This window comes from Pungitius pungitius, chromosome 14 (assembly GCF_949316345.1).
Source record: "Pungitius pungitius chromosome 14, fPunPun2.1, whole genome shotgun sequence".
NCBI classification, from domain to species: Eukaryota; Metazoa; Chordata; class Actinopteri; order Perciformes; family Gasterosteidae; genus Pungitius; species Pungitius pungitius.
Genome location: NC_084913.1, coordinates 695,085 through 717,910, shown reverse-complemented (window position 1 = coordinate 717,910; position 22,826 = coordinate 695,085). Strand labels below are relative to the sequence as shown.

General features: G+C 42.8%; 1 protein-coding gene and 2 long non-coding RNA genes across 3 annotated transcripts; all 3 read right to left on the bottom strand.

Annotated features, from left to right (window-relative positions):
• Positions 1-331: 331 nt before the first annotated feature.
• LOC119227433 (uncharacterized) lies at positions 332-2,176 on the bottom strand. Its single transcript, XR_005121352.2, has 3 exons — positions 1,930-2,176; positions 1,417-1,486; positions 332-797 (listed from the first exon to the last, which is right to left on the bottom strand). It is a non-coding gene; the product is annotated as an uncharacterized LOC119227433 (long non-coding RNA).
• A 2,544-nt stretch (positions 2,177-4,720) lies between these two features.
• Positions 4,721-7,346, bottom strand: LOC134104008 (uncharacterized). The gene is made up of 2 exons (XR_009941587.1): positions 6,894-7,346; positions 4,721-5,494 (listed from the first exon to the last, which is right to left on the bottom strand). It is a non-coding gene; the product is annotated as an uncharacterized LOC134104008 (long non-coding RNA).
• Positions 7,347-18,539: 11,193 nt separating this feature from the next.
• Positions 18,540-21,378, bottom strand: foxg1a (forkhead box G1a). Its single transcript, XM_037486168.2, has one exon. It carries the CDS (start codon positions 21,123-21,125, stop codon positions 19,773-19,775), a length of 1,353 nt encoding a protein of 450 aa, XP_037342065.1. The 5' UTR covers positions 21,126-21,378; the 3' UTR covers positions 18,540-19,772.
• Positions 21,379-22,826: the final 1,448 nt, after the last annotated feature.

Genomic DNA, 22,826 nt, shown 5'->3' with positions numbered 1-22,826 from the left:
TCTTTTTTATGGCTCAAAGTTTGTAGCATGAAAGACAAAAAAGATGATTAAATAAAGTGAATAAATGATCCTTTTTATTGAAAGAATACGTTGAACGTGTGTGTGTGTGTGTGTCTGTGTGTGTGTGTGTGTGTGTGTGTGTGTGTGTGTGTGTCTGTGTGTGTGTGTGTGTGTGTGTGTGTGTGTGTGTCTGCTTACAGGCTTCAGTCATCCAACAGGATTAGTTTGAAACTAATCTTGATATGTTGAACAAGCTACCCCCCCCCCCCCCCCCACACCCCCCTCTGATAAATAATAAACGACCTTTGAGTGGTTCCAATTTATGAGCCGGTGAGAGCGGGGGCCCGATAATGGACTAATTAGTTGTATCTCACATTAACTGATATCGGACACTCGGCTCCTCAATGCTAACTTTCATGTCTGGGATCTGCCCCGGGGGCCCTGATTTGGGACCCGAAATGGAGGAGGGTAAAAGGGGAGATTTCAGTTCCGGAGGAGGAGGGAGGGTGGAGGTATTTGGGAGGAAGGAGGGACAGCTACTAACAGGTATTTCTGTGTATCAAACAACCAGAGGAGAGAAGGCACCAACTGACAAAGTGGATTCATAAGTCTGGCGAAGGAGGAGGTGGAGGAGCAGGTGGAGGAGGTGGTGGAGGAGGAACGAAGCAGGGAGCTGAAAACAGGTGAGGCTTTGTTTGGCTGGCTCTCTGAGGTAGATCCATATCAGGAATCCTCTCCCGCTCTCTGCGATGCGGATCGGTTTACGGCGTGGAGACTTGCTGTCGCCTCTGCATCGGCTGACAGACAGGCAGGAAGGGAGGTCGAGAAGGAGAAGGAGGTGGAGGAAGGAGATTAAGGAGAAAACGAAGAGAATTGTTATGAAAACAACACGATGGCCCCAAAAGACAACAACAGAAAAGAGGATTTAGAAGAGATTAGATGTGTGTGTGATGTCCCCTCAGAGGACACAAACAACAACAACCACCTGACATTAAAGATGACACGCCACCACACTACCACCTGTGAACATCTAATTCATCTCCATCTCACTTATTTTAATCATCATCAAAAGGTTTCTCCGGCTCATCCTGTGGGGAGCATGATCAATGAAACACATTTCATCAGAATACTTCAAAGCCAATCGGCTGATGGCGCTAGTGGAAGAGACGGAATCACCAAAGTCAGCGGGGTTCATCCTCTGAAGACCACAACAAGTTCTGCCAAATTTGGTGACAATCTCTCCAATAGTATAGTTAAGGTCCTGGATAATATAATATGACATAACCCACTGATTGAGCCCATTACTTAGAAATATATTGATATCATTAAAAGCTGTTGATATTGTTCCTTCTGTATTATTTCATATCTACGGCACAAAGCAATATAATTACGTCAGAATAAAATACATAATATCACCTGAGTTGTACTGAAAATCCCCCAAATGTCCTCCAGACATCTTCAGTGGAGATACTGGATCATCAGGACCCTGTAATGGAACCAGAGAGAGTCTTTAAGACACGAGAACCTCATCCAACCCGAAATAAATAAAAGAAGAAGTCCTCAACTTAGTTGTTTTTATCTGAAGTGAATGCATGTGACCTCCGTTCTTTGCCCAGAGGTCGCACTGTGAGCTTAAAGGACAGGAAGTACAAATCCTCGCAACCCACTGAGAGTATTTATACAATAAATAAATTGTACTTTCTCGACATACTGTTTGTTCCACAGAGATTTGAATGTATAACTACATAGAAATGAGAAATGAAACAGATCATAACGTTACCAGTGATATTGAGAAATAAAAGATGTATGATTTATTCAGTTTAGTGAAGAACTACGCTGTCTGTCATTATATAACGACACCAAACACTGGATGCCAAAGGAGCAAAACCTCTCTGTGTGTTTAAGTAACCAAAATAATAAAGGCCGCACCTTTTCTCCTCCCTCGACGACTTAGAGGTGGGTGTTTGTTCTGGAATGAATCCCCGACGTGACGCCTGGCTTCTGCTCCGACACCGAAAGTAATCCAGTCCACCGCACAGAGGGGGGCTGGGAGGGGGGGTAAATCTGAGCAGTAAGGGAGCGGTAGAGCAGGTTTGACTAATTAGTCACCTCATTTCCAATCACAGATCTGCACGGCTCTGAAACCTGGGCTGCAGGTGTGTGTGTGTGTGTGTGTGTGTGTGTGTGTCTTCAACATGAGATGTCTGCCGAAGTGTTGAACAAATGATATCTCTGTTCAGGCATGTCGCTGCCTCCTCCCTGCTGGTACGGAAACCTGAGAATCCTTCAGGTAGTGTGACTGCACTCTGGTAAGGTCGGTTTCAAAGTGTGTTTCTATGAGGTCTGTCAGTGTATTACTACAGTGGGAGGAATGAGAATCAGTCTGGACGCTAAGTGGAAGCTGTATTTACGATATCTACGTCAGGCAGAGATCTTTCTGCTGATGTCCAAGTTGTCTTCAAACACTCCAGACTCCTTTAACTAAAACATAGACTAAAGCTCTGAGAACAGCGAGGTCAGTTAGTCCATGCTGCTTCTCCATGAACGGCCATCACCTCCTCCACAGGCTTCCCTTGCTCTCTACGGTCATGTTCACCCTGTCATCCAGTAAGTCACCACATCACCCAGTCAGTCATCGCGTCATCTAGTCAGTCACCACGTCATTCAGTATCACATTATCCAGTCAGTCACCACGTCATCCAGTCAGTTATCACTTCATCCAGTCAGTCACCCTGTCATCCAGTCAGTCACCACATCACCCAGTCAATCATCGCGTCATCTAGTCAGTCACCACGTCATTCAGTATCACATTATCCAGTCAGTCACCACGTCATCCAGTCAGTTATCACTTCATCCAGTCAGTCACCCTGTCATCCAGTCAGTCACCACATCACCCAGACTCATCATCCCGTCATCTAGTCAGTCACCACGTCATCCAGTATCACATCACCCAGTCAGTCACCCCGTCATTCAGTCAATTATCACATCATCCAGTCAGTCACCACGTCATCCAGTCAGTCACCCCGTCATTCAGTCAATTATCACGTCATCTAGTCAGTCACCATGTCATCCAGTCAGTAGCCGCGTCATCCAGTCAGTCACTCAGTCAGTTACCCTGTCATCCAGTCAATTATCACGTCATCCAGTCAGTCACCACGTCATCCAGTCAGTTATCACGTCATCCAGTCAGTCACCCCGTCATTCAGTCAATTATCACGTCATCTAGTCAGTCACCATGTCATCCAGTCAGTAGCCGCGTCATCCAGTCAGTCACTCAGTCAGTTACCCTGTCATCCAGTCAATTATCACGTCATCCAGTCAGTCACCACGTCATCCAGTCAGTCACCACATCATCCAGTCAGTCACCCGTCATCCAGTCAGTCACCCTGTCATCTAGTCAGTCACCATGTCATCCAGTCAGTCACCGCGTCATCCAGTCAGTCACTCAGTCAGTTACCCTGTCATCCAGTCAATTATCACGTCATCTAGTCAGTCACCGCGTCATCCAGTCAGTCACTCAGTCAGTTACCCTGTCATCCAGTCAGTTATCACGTCATCCAGTCAGTCACCACGTCATCCAGTCAGTCACCGCGTCATCCAGTCAGTCACTCAGTCAGTTACCCTGTCATCCAGTCAATTATCACGTCATCTAGTCAGTCACCGCGTCATCCAGTCAGTCACTCAGTCAGTTACCCTGTCATCCAGTCAGTTATCACGTCATCCAGTCAGTCACCATGTCATCCAGTCAGTCACCGCGTCATCCAGTCAGTCACTCAGTCAGTTACCCTGTCATCCAGTCAATTATCACGTCATCCAGTCAGTCACCACGTCATCCAGTCAGTCACCACATCATCCAGTCAGTCACCCGTCATCCAGTCAGTCACCCTGTCATCTAGTCAGTCACCATGTCATCCAGTCAGTCACTCAGTCAGTTACCCTGTCATCCAGTCAATTATCACGTCATCTAGTCAGTCACCGCGTCATCCAGTCAGTCACTCAGTCAGTTACCCCGTCATTCAGTCAATTATCACATCATCCAGTCAGTCACCACATCATCCAGTCAGTCACCCGTCATCCAGTCAGTCACCGCGTCATCCAGTCAGTCACTCAGTCAGTTACCCTGTCATCCAGTCAATTATCACGTCATCCAGTCAGTCACCATGTCATCCAGTCAGTTATCACATCATCCAGTCAGCTTTATCTTTATCTTCTTTATGTTCATTTAGCTTTCATAACACCTTCTTTCTTTATGTCTCTTTGGCTTGAGCTACATGGCTACACGGTTAGCTAAATCTTCCTCATGTGTTCATCTACTTTCATGTCTAATTATTAATTAGCTAATTTACAGTAACAGTTGGTACTTGAGATTTAGCTTCTTGAAGCCCTGATTGAATATTTGAATTTGAGATTGCCAATCCAATATGCTTCAAGGCTTTAGCTCCCCAATGTGTTTAGCTACTTGGTACCTTTAGCTTTGTGTTAAGTGCAGGTCCAGCGATGTTTGTCTTAGCGGAAAAAGGTGACCACAAACCTCCCCGTTATTTTTATAAATAAAGGGTTGATATCATCGTCGTAATTATTTTGACACCGTGTGTCGGGAGTCAACTGTGGAGGAGAAAGGATTGACCACGAAAAGGCTGCAGGATGAACAGGGAGCTGCTTCGTAACCAGCAGCGGCTGAAAACAATCATAACCATAAAATCAACCGTCGAGTCGAGTGTGATTTCTTTTCCTTTTTTTTATTTGAATCATTCTCATGTGAACATGTTGGCGTGTTTTATCTGCAGGGTTGTGAAATCCAAATCCAGTCTGAATAGAGCCGGTATGAATTAATGAACGGCGTGCGCGGCTCTCCTTTCTGCACGCCGACGGCAGCCAAGTCGATTTTGACAGGCAATTAGGGAAAAAAGGGCCCACAGAAATATTTTCAAAACAAAAGATCTTGATAGCTTAATGGTTGGTAAATCCATTGTGTCCTGCAGCGGGAGTCAGGTGGGCGGTTGAAGGAAGTGAGACACGGCGTCTGTGGTTAAACAGACCTCCGACTGTAAGGGGCTGGAGCCCTGAACCAGACCAGGCCATACCAGACCAACCCAGACCAGACCACACCAGGTCATAACAAACCACAACAGACCAGTGGCGACCGAGTCATACCCAAATATAGTAGACCTGACCAGGTCATAACAAATCACACTACATCTGACCAGGTACTAGATTAAAAACATACTACATTATTGTGTTGATATCACTTATTGATTTTGTTGTATCCCAAACACGTTGAGAGTCACAGTAATCATCACAAAACTCACCCACTGCCTAGTTTGTAATGTCGCCAACATTTTTAGTATTGTGATTTAGTGTGCCAATGACCTCTAGGGATCTTCAGATGACCTCTTGAGGCACTCTCTCTCTCTCTCTCTCCCTCTCTCTCTTGCTGCGTCGGTGTACTTGTAGAGTTTTCTCCCTTTGACATTTCCGTGTTGAACATGAACCACTTTAAACACAGAAAAACACAAGGAGAAAAACACTGGTATTTTTGCTCCTTTATAGCATTCTGGTTGATTTACTGAGGAAAAAACCTTGTCAGACTGAAGGCTCCAGACGTTTTCCAGTAATCAGGACTCATTAAACTGAGAAATTACAACCATCATCTCTGCAGGTTCTGAACTGTCAGAAACACACCAGAGAGTCTTTGAGAGTCTGTGCGGCACAAAGTACGTTTTTATCTTTACAAAAGGGGGCTCACTTCACTCTGACATCACCAGAGATAAGAATATCAAAAAGCTGAAGATTCAGAGTCTTCTGTATTGCCCTTCAGGCGACTCCTCTGCTCCCATAGGCGTCTATGAGGAAATGACTCTACTTCTGTGTAGTGACCAGCAGGGGGCGACTCCTCTGCTCCCATAGACGTCTATGAGGAAATGACTCTACTTCTGTGTAGTGACCAGCAGGAGGCGACTCCTCTGCTCCCATAGACGTCTATGAGGAAATGACTCTACTTCTGTGTAGTGACCAGCAGGGGGCGACTCCTCTGCTCCCATAGACGTCTATGAGGAAATGACTCTACTTCTGTGTAGTGACCAGCAGGGGGCGACTCCTCTGCTCCCATAGACGTCTATAAGGAAATGACTCTACTTCTCTCTTGATTTATTCCCTCAGTAAACATTGTAAACATGAGTTTATGGTCTCAGTCTCTAGTTTCAAGTCTTCTTCAATGCAGCATGATGTTCATTTAGTGGATGATGGTCCATTTAGAATCAAACAGACCATAAAGAGGGGATGCTTTGGGGCGGGGCTAGACAATGATTGACAGGTCTCTAATGGATACGTATACAGCCTATGTCCTCCTCAGTCCATATATGGTCACAAACTGACTCTTTAACTTCTATTCCTAACCACTATTCCTTGACTTCTGTGGAAAACCTCACAGGTTCAAGGAAAGATTGTTAGGAGACATCATGAGGAGTTAGGAAAAGACGCATGTTAGTGAAGTCATTCTGGAGCGGCGAAATCTAAATACTGCCGCCGCAGGAAATTGTCAGACGGAATGATCTCCTCTCCCTTCGTAAATGAAGGTCCAGTGGTCCCTAGGTAAAAGGAGCTAAGTAACGAAGTATTTAAGCTTCTTTCCTTAGCATTAGATAATTCAAACAGCTCTTCTCAAGGCGCCACTCACACTACGTCATTTCACTCAGTGAGGAACCTTCCCCAGCAAGAAGAACCATTCCTGTCCAGCTTGAGAGAAGGCAGACCAAATCGACTCCTTCCTCTTATATCTTCCACAATAAAAGCCTAATACATATATACGCTGTTTCACTGTTTTACGTGTTTGAAATCTGAGGTTTTTATTACAGTGAATGTTTATAGTAGTTTAGACTAAAACAACAGTTTACCTCAGAGGACCAGTCCACCTCCACGGTGAACTGGTCTCTGCTGGAGGACCTGCGTCTGTCCACGGTGGACTGGTCTCTGCTGGATGCCCCGCTGGAGAAGGTTGTGGTGAACCTGCATTAAAAGAACTCAATGGAAACAGACCATCTTCTCTCTGATGATCTCGATTACTGATGAGGTCCACAGACGAGAAGGATTAACAGACTGGTCCAAATAGAGGATCTGGGATCATCTCTGCTTCCCCTCCAGGGCCTTCACACATCAGGACTCATCACTTAGATGAACCCTCAGAACAAAGTGTGTGCGTGTGTGTGTGTGCGTGTGTGTGCGTGTGTGTGTGTGTGTGTGTGTGTGTGTGTAGCTGCAGCCTGATCAGCACTGTGGAGACGCCTGATGCCAAACAGATCAATGCTGGTTCCTGTCTGGCCAGGCGGACGCTCCTTCTGGAGAACCAAGTCTTCCATCACAACATATTGAGGGGCAACAAACCACCACCCATCACCCTCCTCCATCTCCCGCTCCCCTCCCTCCCCCTCCTCCCCCACAGAGAGGCAGGGGAGGGAAAAGACGGCAGACAAAGGCTGGCAGAGAAATTGCTGGATCGCTTGTGAATGAAGAAGTTCGGACTGTCGCCAATAAACGTCCCATCAGGAGCAGCTTCTGACCACTGATATGAAGACACGGGTATCTGTATGTAAATACAGATAAAGGTATTTATAAATAAATAAAATAGTATTTATGAATACCTTTATCTGTGTTTCGGTGTAAATCGTTTTCTGTCATTACAAAATGAGCCATATATGAATGCATGTATATAAATATGGATACAAACACATATACGTGTGTACATGAATAGATACATGCATATACATTTAGATACATGTATGTTACATTTAGATACATGCATATACATTTAGATACATGCATATACATTTAGATATACAGTATGTATTTTACATTTAGATACATGCATATACATTTAGATACATGTATTTTACATTTAGATACATGCATATACATTTAGATACATGCATATACATTTAGATATACAGTATGTATTTTACATTTAGATACATGCATATACATTTAGATACATGTATTTTACATTTAGATACATGCATATGAACACAAACACATGTATAAATCCGTGCAGCTGATGATTGAATTACGTTTACAGCAGATTAGAAATGATTAAATGTAAAAATAATTGTTTTCCGGAGCAATATTAGTTATATATTAAAAAGTATTATTTGGAAGAAATATGATAAGAATATCGGAATAAAGGATTTTGCATTTCATTTGTTTATTGAGCCTTCATCAATTTTTTCATTTTTTCATCAGTAAGTATTTCTCAGAATTTTCACTGTATTGTTTTGTAATTATACACCCATCTATTTATTTATTTATCCATCTCCTATTCTATTTATCTAATGATTTATTAAGAAAGCCGCCTGAAGCCACTGCTGTTCTCCTTCATTTAGTCAACATGAAATCATATTAAATGAATGTCAGTATTACAAAAACTAAAACTAACCTGGGAATAAAACTTAAGCGGCAAATGTTTCTACGAATTATTCATATTAAAATGATTAATTGTTGCTCATCAGATACAAAATATTACAATGTGTTTGATTTGTATTTTACTGCATTTTTTCTAAATAGTAGATAGCACAGTTTTTAGTGGGTGTTTTGTCTCTGTAGATCAACACTATGCAACAATATCTGAGGAGTAATTGAGGTTTCAATGTGCAGATGTAATTACACCTGAGTGGATGGATTCATTGTTTGTTTCTAATCACACTCACCAGACAACAAGAAGTCACTGGCGGCCATCTTTTCCTTTCTTCTTCGTCTTCTGCTGCCGACGGGGAGCCGGACAGGAGGACACAAGGACACAAGGACACGAGGAGACGAGGACACGAGTAAAGCGCCCTTAAACAAACTGTCATCAGTTCAGAGATCTAACTTTTACTTTATTGTTATCTTATTATTTAATTACTTGGCTGACAGAATACAGAACAGATGTACATATTAAAATGTATTTATTGCTAATGTCATTTTTAGAGAGATTGAACTTGTCTGATTCTTTGTGCAATTTTATAACAATTAAATTGGTCATAGTGATACATTATTACATCCTAATTATACAAATCTTAAATAAAAAAGTACATTTTAAATACAAAACTGTGTGTGTACGGGAGATGATATATTGTGTTTTATGATGCATTAATTTAGATAATTGTAATATATATAATATATTATATTCAGAACCAAATTCATGTTTTCACATATTTCATTTCAAATCAATATTATATTCAATATTATACTATAATATATTAAATGTGAATTCAACTCATTTACAATTTTATCTGTTAATGGGGAATTAAGTGATTTTTTTTTCATTCCCATTTTACATTTCAGAAAACCCATAAAACTATGTGGAAAAGGTGTTGTGTGTATGTGTGTTTGTGTGTACGTGTGTACGTGTCTTTGTGTGTATGTGTACTCCACTATATTGGTCACAGGATACACACTGAGCCCTGTTAAGCTAAAAATACACACTTCAACACACTAAGCCTTGTTTAGCCGTACAGTCGGCAAACACAACGACAACACAGAGCACACGCACACACACGCAGACACACACGCACACGCGCAGTCAGCAGGGCGCAGGCGGAGGCTGCCGTGCGAGCTGACAGATTTATTTGACACCTCGTTACGTCGGCTGTTGGTTGAAATCTCTCGTGATGACGATGTGCTCTTCGTCCTTTGCTCCGATGTTGAAGGTTTCGTTTGTAGCTAAAGACGTTTTTATCACATTTTACATTCAATGTCTTAAAAGGGTTCAGGGAAAAACTTGAAATGAAAACCCAAGAAAAGAATTTCAAGGAACAAAACGTAATCTGGATTTGTCTCCTGGCGACGAATCCAGATTTTCTTAATTCTGTTAAAGTAATTTTAGTCTTTTCCTGGTGTTTTGAAATCGGGATAAAGGTCTGGTTACCGTAGTTACAGCTAAAAACACGATGAGATGCTAGTGGCTAATATATGAGCTATTTAATGAGACATAATAAACTAGCACAGAGACGCCCAATAGTTGATCGCATCGATAAAAAAATGACGTCATGTCGGGCATAACGTAGGAGATGACTGAAATGTATGCTAATATAAAATATATGCTAATGCTAATTAGCAACCCTTGCTTACTAACGGCGCATTTCATTGCAACGCAGGCTGACTGCAGTGAGGTCACGACCCACAATGCACAGGATGCTTGAGGCGCCTTGTTTTCTTCACATCCCTGACGGCTAGCTTCTCCAAAACATGGAGAAACCAGGCCAGACCTTCTGTGAGTGAGCCTAGTGGGTGGACAGGAAGGTTTTACCTTGATGGAGTCCTGAAAACTACTCCAGAGGAGGCTTGGAGTCGGAATAAGGATTTGTTTAGAACTCAGGCTCTGATTGGCCGATTCACGCTTCTTAACCACTTTCTGATCGTCTGATCCGCGTCTGGCACTTGAAAGTGAGGATTGGCTGATCAGAGGAACTGGTCTCTGCTGAACTGGTCTCTGATGAACTGGTCTCTGATGAACTGGTCTCCGGTGAACTGGTCTCTGATGAACTGGTCTCTGATGAACTGGTCTCCGGTGAACTGGTCTCTGATGAACTGGTCTCTGATCAGAGGATCTGGTCTCTGCTGAACTGGTCTCTGATCAGAGGATCTGGTCTCTGCTGAACTGGTCTCTTCTGAACTGGTCTCTGGTGAACTGGTCTCGGATCAGAGGATATGGTCTCTGCTGAACTGGTCTCTGCTGAACTGGTCTCTGCTGAACTGGTCTCTGATCAGAGGATCTGGTCTCTGCTGAACTGGTCTCTGATGAACTGGTCTCTGCTGAACTGGTCTCTGATCAGAGGATCTGGTCTCTGCTGAACTGGTCTCTGCTGAACTGGTCTCTGATCAGAGGATCTGGTCTCTGCTGAACTGGTCTCTGCTGAACTGGTCTCTGATGAACTGGTCTCTGATCAGAGGATCTGGTCTCTGGTGAACTGATAAAAGCTGAAGCAGAGCGTCAGAGATCAGCTCTTTATAAACAACAAAACCAAAGATCACACCGGGTTTAAGAAAATATTATTATATGCGGTAATTGGCAGGACTGGAGTGTGGGGGGGTCGTCCGAAGACAAGTAAGGAAGGAAGTAAAGACGGGGGGGGCAAATTGAAGCGACACCACTTTTCACTCTGACAAAGGGCTTTGGTGAGTTTGTTTAACCCGACAGGCCCTCTGCGAGCCGCCTGCTCCTCCACCCTCATTAAGACGATTATTCACGACCCGTCGAGTGTGTTTCTGCTCGTTCACATGAACCCCCCCCCCGCCACCCGACAACCACCCAACAACCACCAGCAGCCCCCCAGGACCTACCAACGGACCGTCTCTCTGGCTGGTAGCTCTTCACTTCGCTCCATGCGGCTCCTTCGGGTGAAGAAAACTTTTCCATCGATACTCGGTGCCTTAATTCTAAAACAAAATATCTCAGACTAATCATTAAATATGTCAAACTATACCTAATTGTAATAAAGATAATTGTATTTTTCTGCTGATTCTTTATTAACGTCAGAATGATTATGATAAAATGTCTGTAAAGTGACCAACTGGAAGCACAACATTTATATGCTTGAATTATGAACTCGAGAGAAAAGAAACTTTATTAGTATTAGTAAGTTTAAAATGGAAGTGCACAAAAAAAATAATACTATGTTAGTATTGAGTGTCATAGAACAAAACAGAAAAGACAAAACTTTGTTTTCACTCAAACAGAAATTAACTCGACTGAAAAATCAATTTAATAAATCATTTCATCTGGAGCTTTCGGCCCGATTTGTCCCGGCGGAGCGAGTTTCTCGGTTGTCATGGAGATGGCTCGGTTGATGTCACATGAAACGTTGGGTTTCAGTCATGTGACAAAGAGCTTTACTTTAAATATACTGTCTGTAATATTAGAGGATCAAACCAATAAGTCAATCAGTAACTGAAAAGTGAAGCTACTCAAGCTGAGTTTCCCATTTCCATAACTTGCTCTTAAAATCCATTTAAACCTTGAGGTGCAGCAAGAGGACGTGACATCGGATAAGGAAGTAGAGTAAGAAGTACTTAATGTACCTCTGAGATGTAGTACTGTGAAAAGGAATTTCTCAATGTGAACACAACAAAGTATGTATATACGTATATACATATAAACATGTATGTACTTATATACAATATTTAGAACCTACCTTTAAACTTGAAGAGTGTGTGTGTGTGTGTGTGTGTGTGTGTGTGTGTCTTGTGGTCAAACCTCATCTGGACCAATCAAATCCAGATTAGCCGTTTAGAGCGGAGAGAAAGTGGTCAACATTCCCGATGTTAATAGTCGTTGATCGACAGCCGGCCCGACGAGGCCGAAGAGAATAATGGAAACTCACACACACACACACTCAACACAGACACACACACACACACACTCAACACAGACACATAGACACACACACATTCTCTCCACACGCTAATCCTAATTATTCTTTTGGTATTTTTATCCCGCTCTTTGGCCTGCGATCGGCTTTACGTCCACTCTGAGGTCACATGGCAGTTTAACTGACCACTGACTTCACTGGTCTGAGGCCAGTGGGACCAGTAGGACCAGTGTCGTCATGTACAACATTCAATAAAACAAGTACTGACCAAATGTTTTATATATTGTATGAAATTCATAGTTTTTACAGTTTGTTCTTCTTACTGTGGGGTAAAAGTACTTGTGCTGTTACAGAGTACTCTTTGAATGTTATTCATACTTAAACTTACAGATTATTGTTAACGTTGTATTAGTATTTTACTATATTGTTAATGTGTTATTAGTACTTTTATTGTACTTTAACAGCGAATACTTTCACGGTGAGTGCTGCTGTAGAAGTACTAATCATAGTCTGACAGAGTATTTGTTTCACGTATTTGTCGGATTTACTTCAGTGAATCTCGTCTGTGAGGTTAAAAGGATCGAACACTTGATACTACACTTCCCAGAATGCAACCTGATCCACTCAGCTTTTAGTCTGGTGGTCTCGAACCTGCGTTACCCGGGGGCCGTTCGGCAAAACGGCACGAAACAATTACATCATACTCCAACTACGCTTATACTATGCAGTACTTCAACTACAATTATACTATGCCATACTTCAACTACACCATACCTATTCTACACCATACTTCAACTACACTTATACTACACCATACTTTAACTATACCATACTTATACTACACATGCTACAAATTAGTTTTAGATTCCTTCGTTATTGATATTTTAAAGAGCTATCACATCAAGTTGTGTAATAACATCATTATTCAAGATTATTGGATGGTGTGTACTATATTCAAAACTAATAGAGAGAGAAATTAAAACTAGCCTCAAACATTAAGAGAAACAAAGACAAACAGATGATGTGATGAAGATTAGTACACTGATCACACACCAGGTTTTTATGTATATATATATATATATATATATATATATATAATGCTCATTTCATGTTTTGATGTTTTAAATAATGACGGTTAAACACAAATAACATATTTATTTACTTTTGTCTAAATCATTACAGCAGGTGGGGGGGTCAGAGTCATAATTTAATAACAGCCTTTTAATTTAATTTTGTATTAAAATATAATTTAAAACGATAGCTGTTTATAAAAATGTGTATATACAATTCTTAATAATAGATAATACTGAGGTGTACTATATATATATATATATACATATATTTAGTGTATTGTAATGTATTGTTTTTATATTGCCACAGTGAAAAACAAACTTCTACATAAATAAAAAATAAATCCATTCTGAGATAAATGAGGAGGCTTTCTCATGACATTCTCATTACTACAATGAGGACACGGCTTCTTCCTGTTGGTCAGGAGACACGTGGTGATTCATCATCATCATCATCATCATCGTTATTACACACGAGCTTTGCGTGAAACGGGCGCGCAGATCGGCGCGAGACGTTTTACTTCCGCTTCTGATCCTAAAATACAAAATGGATAAAAGAAGAGGAGCCTTTGAGGCCGCTGGGATTTAAATACAAATTAAATTAACAGAACACCACGTGCTTCCCCCCCCCCCTTCATTAGCGCAGGTGTCTCTGATCAGCACGTGGTCACGTGGTGCGCACTTCATCACATCGTAAGGTAAAAAAAAGCCATAAAACACCCGCGCGTGCAATGTGGCGTCATAAAAGACGGTGAGATGAATAAAGAGAAGATTTAAAGAATTAGAAATATGTCAGAAATACATCTTATTCACAAATATTCCTATTTCTGTTTTCTTTCATAATTCGTAAACATTTTTTATTAAAACTGCTTATTTAATAATTCAACTTTGAAAATGAAATACATTCATGTTTGTATTCAATATACCTGTTGTACTATTATATTATTTTATATTATAGTGTTTAGATGTTGTATTTGATCTTTTTTTCCCCTTGACACACTAAAATTATTTTAATGGATAAAAAAACACCATCCAAATTATCTTAGTATATTATTAAAACTTCATATTTGACATGTTGCTTATTGATTATTTCATCTTAAACATCTTAAACCTATGATGAATGTTTAAACTTGTGATAATTTGACCTTTCTTCACATAAAATAAATGTAAAAATCGTCACTTCAACACCTTTAAATGAGTTTCTCCCTCCCTCTGGTTTTTGATGCTCATTGATCAGACCTCCGTATGACCTCAAACAACAAAAGTCTTCATATGGATCACGAGGCCCGTCTGGAGGGCCTGGGGGTCCGAGCCCCCCCCCCCCCCCGCTGGTGATTTAATCTCTACTTTAGAGGTTAAATCATAACCTGGGAATTAAATACACGTAGATAAACCATTTCTATGACCATCAATCATTGTTTTCACAAACTATTGTTTTTATACATAAATGTAATTTGGGGTTTTCAATCAGACATTTAAGACATTTTCTTATTCTCCAAATGTACAAATACCTTAAATGAAACGAATGAATCGGCTCTACTTTAAACTACGGCACCATGATTCCAACATTGACTCCACAGTCGCACTCTATTTCTTTCTGCAGTAACTTCTGTTGCAGAAAGCAGCCTGGCTTCAGTCAGCTGACCTTTGACCCCGAGGATTTGACTCTTCCCTGAAGCCGCTTTGACCCGCAGAGAGAAATCAACACATCATCTCTTCACGTTTCACTTTGACACATTTCAGACATTCGACATCAAAGAACAACAGATTTGGTTTTTCTTCAGTATTTTGGATTTAAAGTTCATAAAGAATCTGTCAGACGAAAAAAGTCCAAACTGTTACGTTGTTATTATTATTATTATTATTTATTACCTACTCCATAAATGAATCATTTTCATTTGACACATTTTGGATTATTTCTTGAGATGAGAAATAAGATTTTTTTCCCTTTTTAAAAATGATTTCACTCACAACAATGTGACAAAGTACGAGGCTCCCACGTTACAGCGTTACAGCGTAGTTACGTAACGTGAACCACAGCGTCACAGCGGAACCTTGTAGAGGAAGCACATTTACATTATAAAGTCACATGATAAAGTAACAGCCAACCAGCATTTCAAACCTTAAACACCTGCGAAACCCAAACTTTCGTCCTTCTTTTCTTCTTCGAGCAGCAACAATCAGACGGAACAAATACATTTACTTTTAAGAAAGAAAAAAATATCTCCACTACCTCGACCCCACTTTCTCCCCCCTCGCCCCCCCCCCCCCGTGTCCTTCTGTTGCTTCTTTTGTCTTTTGACTGCTGGTCACCCCATTTAACATGGGACAGATAGCATCAGGCCGACAGAGATTGGGTTCCCCGGCAGCTCCATTGTTGGGGGGTGGGGGTGGAGAAGGACCGGGGGGGGGGGGGGTTCTTGCGTTACAGTCGGACTCGTTTAACTCGCAGCCCTCTTTTTAGGAAATGAACAAATTGCTGCTGAAAGTCTGTCTTTGTTGTTGTGAGCTGATCTCCGAGCAGCACCTCCGCCCACAGACCTGAGATCAGCTGATCTTCTCTGATGTTCATCACTCAGGATTTTACGCTCACAGCTTGGCGCCAAAATACAAAAAGGAAAGAGTTCAGATTCAACACCTCCACTGAAATCCTGTTTGCTGTGTTTCTGATTCCAAAATATTAAATCGGATTCCCAACAAAATCTCAAAAGCTGAGATTTTCATTGTTAAAGAGTTTTTTTTTATTTGCTTTAGAGAAAAAACAAATAGACAAATATTTAAATAAAAACAATCTATAGTTTGGAATTAAAGATTCTTAGTTTTCAGATCTTAACAAATACTTTTCTTTCAGATTCAGAACATTTTTTAAATATATGAAATATAAATATAAGATTATTTTAGTTGATGATCATGAAAAGGTTATTGTAGATTTTGTTAATTGTTGGAATCTAAAAACACAATTTAAGTTTCAAACTCTGATACTTTAAAGCAATTGTATGTGTATTTTTACTAATATGAATTTTAAATAATATGAATATTATTTTTAATTCACATGTAAATTAATTTAAATAGCATAGCATTGTTTGTCATCATGTTAAAACATTTGGTTTGTTTTTTGCAAATTTGTAGCAATAAAATGTTAAATATTGAATATTTCTGATAAAGGTTCACACTAAACATTTTTCAGGGAAAACACAAAAAGTTTGATCCCCAAAAAATAATTAATAATAATAATTTAGTTGTATTTTTTAATTGTATTTTTGTTTTATTGCTCATTTTAAGACACTAAAATATTTTTTATTTATTGTTTATTTATGTGAGTAAAAATGTGTTTTCAAGATAAGAGTATTTGTTTTAATCTTTCAGACTTTCTGTTCTTGGGGTATATTTTTTTGAAAGAAATTGATGTTTTCAGACCGAAAGTCGATGAATTCTTGTTATTATTTGTTTGAAATCCATTTTTTTCATGTTTGCGCTCAAATATAATAAAAATAGAAAAGGTTTCCTTTTTTGTATTATTTAAGTTTTGTTCTGAGAAATTAGATCCTGACGGGAAAAATAAAATATTCAAAAATTCTTTGTGTTGGCAAAATAAAAGTCTCTACTGACTTCCTGTTTGATGGCACCCAGCTGCTGATGAACCCCAACGCTAAGGAAAAAAACTCTAAACTCTTAACGACGTCATGGAATAACGTGACGTCACCTGCTCCTCGTTGCAGCCTCTCAGAACCGAGACGGACAAAAAGACAAGTGCGTGAGAGCGACGTCACGTCATATTGTTATTATTATAGTGTTATTAATGGTATTATTATTATTGTATCATGGTTATAGTGGTTAAACAGAAATATCTGCCGGGTTATGGTGGCTGACCTCTGACCTCAAGCAGCCTTTGGTTTGTATTTATTAAACCTTCATTTAAATGCAAAATTAAAGCTGAAACCTAAACCCTATCAAGGGTTTTTTTTATAAAAAGAGAACAAATAAACCAATAATAAATACATGAGGAGTAGGAATGCGCGTTTGTTAGCAGGCGGTTTGACCTTTGACCCGCAGACTGACAGCAGCTGATTCACAAATACCTGAGACTCCTTCATCAGAACCACACGAGACAAAACGAACAAGAACATGCTCACGTGAACGTCACCGGGAACAGGGCGCGCGCACGTGCCGGTGAATCGCGGGATTTAATCGTAAGAACTACGACAGAAAATTAAACTTCCTGCAGCCGAAAAAAACGGAAACCGAATTATTTCGCTAAACAGCATCAGGGTGCATCATGGGATGTCTGACGATGACGTGAACACCTTCGGCCCAACACAAGCAGCGTGTGGTTCTGATAAATGTTCTTTATGATTCTGAGACGTCATCAACAAACGAGCTTCGGTCTGCGGAATCAAAGAAGATCATAAAATACCCGGATGGAGTTTTTAGGGGTTTCATTTCACCGGATTGACGGGGGCGCGCGCAGGTGATGCGCGCTGCGGCGGCCAGGTGTGAACAGAATTAAAAACGACCTTTAACCAATCAAATCACATCCGTAAAAACAAACTCAAGTAAAGCAAGAAGATCAGATTTAAATATGAAGAACGGGACCAAACACAAAAAACAGTTAGATTCAGTCAAAGAGAAAACAAGCAGCTGACCCCAGAACAGCAAGAAGAGATCCGTGTCCTCTGAGGAAGAACCACAGCAGCAGCATTTACATGAGGAGCAGAACAACCGACGGCTGCAGGACCGACCACGTGACCCCGAAGCGTCAAAAATACAGACATTAAAAATAAGCAAAAGCACCTGAACGCGTCTGCAGTGAAAAGTGAGGACGTGCGCGTCCGGTTCTAAAGGAGCGAGTCGGAAATGAAGCGTATTTTGGGTTTTCAACCTTAAATATTGCTGCGTAAAAAAGCTTCACGCGCCAACCAGCACAGATTCACAGAGAGGAGACCGGAAATAAAAGTCTACCCGGTGGATCCGAACCGGGAGAAGTTCTGCTGCAGAACCGCGTCAACAAACCCAAAATGTAACTTTGAAACATTCAATAATTACCAATAAGACCCAAGTGTTGCGTTCGAGTACCTGGTGATAAAAACAGTAACAACACGGAGCAAAAATAAAAAAGACAAAATGATTTTCGTTAGTTATGAATGTAACCTATCTTTTATTTTTCATTTTTTTATGATTAAAACATTTTTTCTCTTTTTTTAACTTCTGTAGCGACAAACACGGGAATAAGAATAAGACCACAATAGTATCACAACCATGAAAAATCTGTTTAGAGACGACAATGAAAGACAATCATTCCAAGTAGTAATTAGATAACGAGGCTTCTTTACACTGTTTTCCTCTTTGTGGAAAAGAAGGAAACAAATTCAAATTACAAATAGACATTTTCTCTCTTTTACCAATCAAAGAAACAAATGAAAATAGCAGGAGGAGGAGGAGGAGGAGGAGGAGGCGCGAGGGTCCGCTGGCAGAAGGCGGAATAACCCGCCGAACCGGGACGGTCCAGGTCCGGGACTCTGATCCGGAACCAGAATCCCGTCTGAAGCCGGCTCGTGAGCACGAGCACGCGAGGCTCCGTGCACATCTCCGGTGATTTTAAACGTAAACGTGCACGCGAGGCCTTTGATCCTCCGGTACCGGCAGAAGCCGCCGCGCGAGGCTCCGAGAACCGGTTCTTTGGTCTGTGAGAAGCACGCGGGCAGGAAGGAGGAAACGCTTTGAAGAAAAGGAAATAGCGCACGTGCGCGCGCATTTTACAGTTGAATTAGAAATAAAAACAGAAATCCTCCCCGCCGCGCGCGTCCTTCTGGCCCGCGCGAGACCTGATAATACTGCAGCCACGCGGCTGACGTCACCGTCATATCAAAACCTGGTTAATCTCGGAATTAGATGAAACTATTTTAAATACACATTCTATCGAGAGCAATGGCTCCTCCGACAACAACAACAACAACAACAACAGAAACATCCGCCTCTCGGGTTCCGGTCACATTGCACGTCGCTGACGGACAGTTTTCTACAGACAGACCGGACATAGAAACAGACATTATTTACACACCAAGTGGGACTGCAGGAGAAGAAGAAGAAGAAGAAGAAGAAGAAGAAGAAGAAGATGAAGAAGAGAGCGTCATCATCAGAATAATATTAAAAAATACCTGGAAACTTGAGCGCGGCTTTCTGTCAGTTTCTCTGCGGCTCTTTTTTTGTTTTGCAGTTGAAGTCTCTCCTCTTTTTTCTATAGTAGGTAGTTTATAATAATTTGTCAATTGTTCTTTTTCTGTTCTTTACACGCTGTAAATGTCCAGTGTAAAATGTTCCTGCGTCCCGCTCGGTGGGGGGTGGGGGGGCAGGGGGCCTCGGGGTGTTAGTGTATAAGCGGGTTGGAGGTCGAACCCTGGTTTTGATGCGTAAAATAGTCAGACAAACCTCCGGAAAGTCCCGAGGAGAAGGCCGGCAGAGAGCCGGACAGGGCCGGCCTCAGAGAGTCACACTGCAGCGAGGAGGACGACGGAGCCTGCGGGGAATTGGAGGCCGAAGCCCGGGCGGCCTGCAGGGAGCCGCCGCCGGACTGCGTGGTCATGGACGGGTGCGGGACGTGGGGGAAAAAGTAACTGGTCTGACCCGACAGCAGGTTGACCGAGCACGGGTTGAGGGAGTACGTGGCCCCGGAGCAAGGCACGGAGAGGCCGCAGGGCACCGCCGAGGCCGCCAGGGCCGCCGCCGTCAGGTGGTGCGTCGCGTAGGGGAGATCCCCGCCGACCAGCCGGTCCATGCTGAGCCCGTTGGAGGACGGGAACGACGGGTGGCTGTTGCTCATGTTCTGCGTGAGCATGGTGCTGTAGGACATGGGGTGGCCCGGGTAGCCCGACGACGTGCCGTTGTAGCCCAGGGCGCCGCCGGCCCGCGGGTGGTGCAGGGACAGGAAGGGGGACATGGGCCAGTACAGGGAGCCGGCGCGGTCCATGAAGGTCAGCCCCGAGGTCAGCCGGGCGCCCCGCTTGAAGGCCAGCTTGGCCCGGGACGTGGTGGAGCGCCGCCGCAGCTTCCCGGTGGTGCCGCCGATGAAGACGTCGTCGCTGCTCGGGTCCAGCATCCAGTAGTTCCCTTTGCCCGGGTCGTCGTAGTGCCGCGGCACCTTGACGAAGCACTTGTTCAGGCTGAGGTTGTGGCGGATGGAGTTCTGCCAGCCCTGCTTGTTCTCCCGGTAGTACGGGAAGTTCTTCATGATGAACTCGTAGATGCCGTTCAGGGTGAGCCTCTTCTCGGGGCTCTGCCGGATCGCCATCATGATCAGCGCGTTGTAGCTGAAGGGGGGCTTTTCGTACTTGCCGCTCTTCTTCTCCCCGTCCTTCCCGCCGGCGCCTCCGTCCGCGTCCTTCCCCTCCTTCTTCTCCTCCGGCTTCTCCTTCTCGTCCGAGCAGCTCTCCTGGCTCGACGAGTCACTTTTAGGATCCGCTTTGGCGTCCTGCGGCGCGGCGGCCGCGATCGGAGGCTTCTGCTCGGCTTCGTCCGCGCCGCCGGGCCGGTGGAGGAGGTGGTGGTGGTGGAGGTGGTGGTGGTGGTGGTTCGGGTGGTGGTTCTGGTGCGGGCTCTGGTGGTGCAGCTGGCTCTGCTGGTTGTTGTTGTCGCTCTGCACGGCCTCCGGCACCAAACTGTTTATGCTGAAGGAGGATTTGGGGATCATTTTGGCCTCTTTGCGCTCTCCCATATCCAACATCACCGGGGCGCCGCTGGGCTTCGATGTGTCCGCTCTGCGCCGCGAACCAGGACGGGGAGGACGGACGGGGGGACGATGGGAGGAAAGAAAGTATAGAGCCAACAAACTATTTCATGTTCGCTTTGGGGAGAAAGAGAGGAAACACACACGCGCACACACAACACACTTGTACACACACATCGATAGGAGACAGATAGCTGCAATTAATTAGGGAGCCGCAGCCACTAAAGCAAGTCAAAAACATTGGTTGGACCTTTCCAGTCCTCAGCCAACCAGGGGGACATTAGTATTAAATATTAAGGCGTCGTCCGCGCGCTCAGCCAATCAGCGCGCTCAGGGAAACACACACATCTCAGCGGCGCCGTGCACGCTGCAAAAAGTGTCCACGCGAGGGGCCTTTTTTTACGTCTCATCCAGCACGAAACCAATCATTGGATTCAAACAAACACAAAATGTCACGTTTTTTGTCGTTTTCTCCAAAGCGGGACGTTTTGTTTGGTTTCCGGTTGAAGTCTTGATTCTCAGCTCACATTTATGTTTCATTCTGAACCAAACAAATGTGCTTTTTTCTATAAATTCACCGTTTTTACAAAGAGATGTGGTCTGTTTATTTGACATCTTTCTTATTCTTTTCTACACGGAGACGCGCAGTGCAGTGATTCCCCGACGCGGACACTTTTTGCAGCGTGGAAAACAACCCCCCCCCCCCCGCCCCCCCGCCCCCCCAACACCAAACCCGTCGCTGGAAATCACGCACCGTGCGCGCACCCAAATCCCCGCCGCCGCTCATATTTACCTCCTCCGATTCAAATGTTTCCCCATCGACGTGTTCCGAGCTGTTGACACGCAGCCGGGGGGGGGGGGGGGGGGGTAAACAGAGAGGGATCCGGAGGGCACGCGGACGCGCTCAGGACGCGTCGGTCTCCTCCCGGTGAACCGGCGGGAGGCCGCGCGGTGTTATTTGCTCTTATTTCTATTCATGAAATATGGAATATTTGGAATATGAAACATTTATAAACGTTACAAGAGGATTTCAGGATTTTTTCTATTTTTCTATTTGGGAGAAAGATTTTGACACATTTTTAAGTCTAATCTTTGTATAATTAAAAAACCATCACGGTGTCGCTAGTACTACTGGTACCACCACCACTACCAGTACAAGTACACCAGTACAAGTACACCAGTACTACTCCCTTGGATTTACACGAAGTTGTGTTTTATTCTCCTTCATACTCCTTTTTACACATTTATTCTTAAAGGCTGATTCACAACTCAATCATTTTTAATTGTTTTTATCCGTTTGCCAGCAGTGAAATACAAATATTTAAGAAGTTTACGCAGAAAAAAATATATATGTATTTCAGTAGATATTCTGATATAAAGTTCAGTCTCTAACATAAAACTAATAGTACTGCTGCCACTAGTACACCCATGTCGTAGTAGTACTAAAACTACAGCATTTTCCTCACTGTTATATCAGTATTTGCTACTAGCAGTATTAGTACGTGGATATATATTTCTACCACGTGACCATGAGGACCGTAAACACGTGACTGTAGATGAATAAAATGTATGTTTCTCCTTAAATTGATTCTCAAATATTTTGCATTTCAAAAATATTAAACACAAGGTTTAATATTCCGCCTCTTTTAGTACTATTACTAGTGTTTTAACACCAGTACTACGGAATACTACTTCCGT